Raw genomic sequence first — 1,962 nt, forward strand, 5'->3', positions numbered from 1 at the left:
TTAAATTCACTCATTTTGGATTTGGGTAAATATGGCTGTGCTATCTTCAAAGGCCAATAAAGAGCAGTTGCAGATGCTGCAAGAAATAGAGGAATCCTTGCCCAAGTTTTTTCTGGCTCAGAATCCATTAAAAGGGGTCCAAGATGCTGGCTGCTCAGTCACAGGTCACCTTGCTTCTGAACTTCTTTCAGGTAGAAAGCAGACCACAAACATAGTGAAGATTGTTAGAGGATATGAAAATCTTGATTGTTCATTTATCTTGCTTTTCTGTAAAAGGAAGAGGGAAGGAGCCTATTTGATCAGAACCAGTCAGAGATTCATGAAATAATTACCCTCCCCCAGAATTAAAACATGACAGAAAAAGATAATGTTAGTCAACTTTATTGTTTTTAAACTTCAGAATTTAAAAGTATATTTTAAAAAATAATTTTCTATTGAGATACATTTCTATTATTGACTTTTATTATTCTAGCAAGCTTGTCAATCTTCTTATTTTACATAAACTTATTCAAATCATTAATGGGTTCTGGGAAATTACAGTCATCAAATTTAGTGAGACTACTGCAATCTAATGGATGAGACAGGCAAATATTACTCATGGATCTTTGTGCTGATTTAGAATTGGGTAAATGGATTATGTCTTTACTTGACTGTAGAGACCTCAATGTTTCATTAAAGGAAGATAATATGGCTGTATTGTTTTCAATTCTTGACTTAGGAATCCTTGCTTTTCCTACTTCTGAGAATGATTTTTAGTAGTATTTTCATCATCTTGATCATTACTGGATAAGTTATTTGAGACAAATAAAGCAGGAGCTGTATTTTTTTCTGTTTTGTTAATGGTTGGTAAGTGAGAATTCTGATTTTCCATTAAACTTTTTTTTGATAAAGAAACATGGGAGGAGGAATCGTCCGATAAACAGTCACAAGTTGCTTCTGTACTGCTGTGCCATGATGTAAATGAAGACGACCTGGAACTTGCAGTCAAACTGCTGTTTGGCATATTCAGGCTGCTTTCTGAATCTGAGCTGTCACACATGACTGTTTTTGTAACAGGACTAAATTCACCAGTAGTACAAACATCAGGAGCTGTAACAAAAATGTATTTTATATTGTCATTCATTATTTTTTGTTAATTAAATTATATTTATTATTTTCAGTGCAAGATTTTGAAGTATAGTAATAATATTCCAAAATTATCATATCTGTCTGTTCACTTTTACTTCTTGCTATGTTCTAGTTGTATTTATTAAGTAGTTGTTAAGGAGGTAAGTTTCAAAATAACATAATTTCCAGGAACTTTCAATACCATTGATGCTTTTGAGAACTTCCTCCATAATTCACAAGATTATAAAATTGTCTGCATTCTGTTACAATTTTTTTATAAGTGGGAGTGGAATGAAGTCTAATATCCTGGCTTTACCATGTATCATACTGAAATGTGGCATATTACCAACAAAAAATGAAAATAAATTTTAGTGTATTTTATCAAAGGTATATTTTGGTATTAGAACATATAAGTCTAGTATATTAACAGATTCTTCATTCAAGTTTTTAGCAACAACCTACAGAATGTAATGTCTTAAAAAACATAATTTTGGGGGACTGAGAATAAGGATCTGGAGAGTTAACATGTATTTGGAGAGGCATAAATGCATTATAAGAGAATCAAAGCAGTACTGGGTGCCAGGAAGAAGATGAAGAAATATTACACAACTCCCACTGAAAATAAACTACCTGAGTACCTTTGCAGCCTAAGAATTCTTCATAAGACTTATACATTGTGCAACAGATTTTGAGTGTATGATAAACTATGACGCAGGTTGATTCATTGCTTCATAAAGTCTTATAGAGGGATAAAATGTCCATCCTCCAATTCTGAACGCCATTTTGTTTCGCCTCTTTGGCAATGGTGGCCTTCTTCACAGAAATAAGACCAGTCTGAAGAGTGTTTTAAAGAGT

At 32.9% G+C, this 1,962-nt stretch overlaps 1 protein-coding gene across 1 annotated transcript in view; it reads right to left on the reverse strand.

The window, feature by feature from the left end:
* Positions 1–17: 17 nt before the first annotated feature.
* Positions 18–1,962, reverse strand: part of LOC109286669 — a 48,261-nt gene continuing 46,316 nt past the window's right edge. The window contains exon 6 of the mRNA XM_019501326.1: positions 18–1,089. Coding sequence (XP_019356871.1) covers positions 734–1,089 — 356 coding nt within the window. The 3' untranslated portion in view covers positions 18–733. The remainder of the gene's footprint in view (positions 1,090–1,962) is intronic.

Source organism: Gavialis gangeticus, unplaced genomic scaffold (assembly GCF_001723915.1).
Source record: "Gavialis gangeticus isolate Ggan-Ray unplaced genomic scaffold, GavGan_comp1, whole genome shotgun sequence".
Taxonomy (NCBI): domain Eukaryota; kingdom Metazoa; phylum Chordata; order Crocodylia; family Gavialidae; genus Gavialis; species Gavialis gangeticus.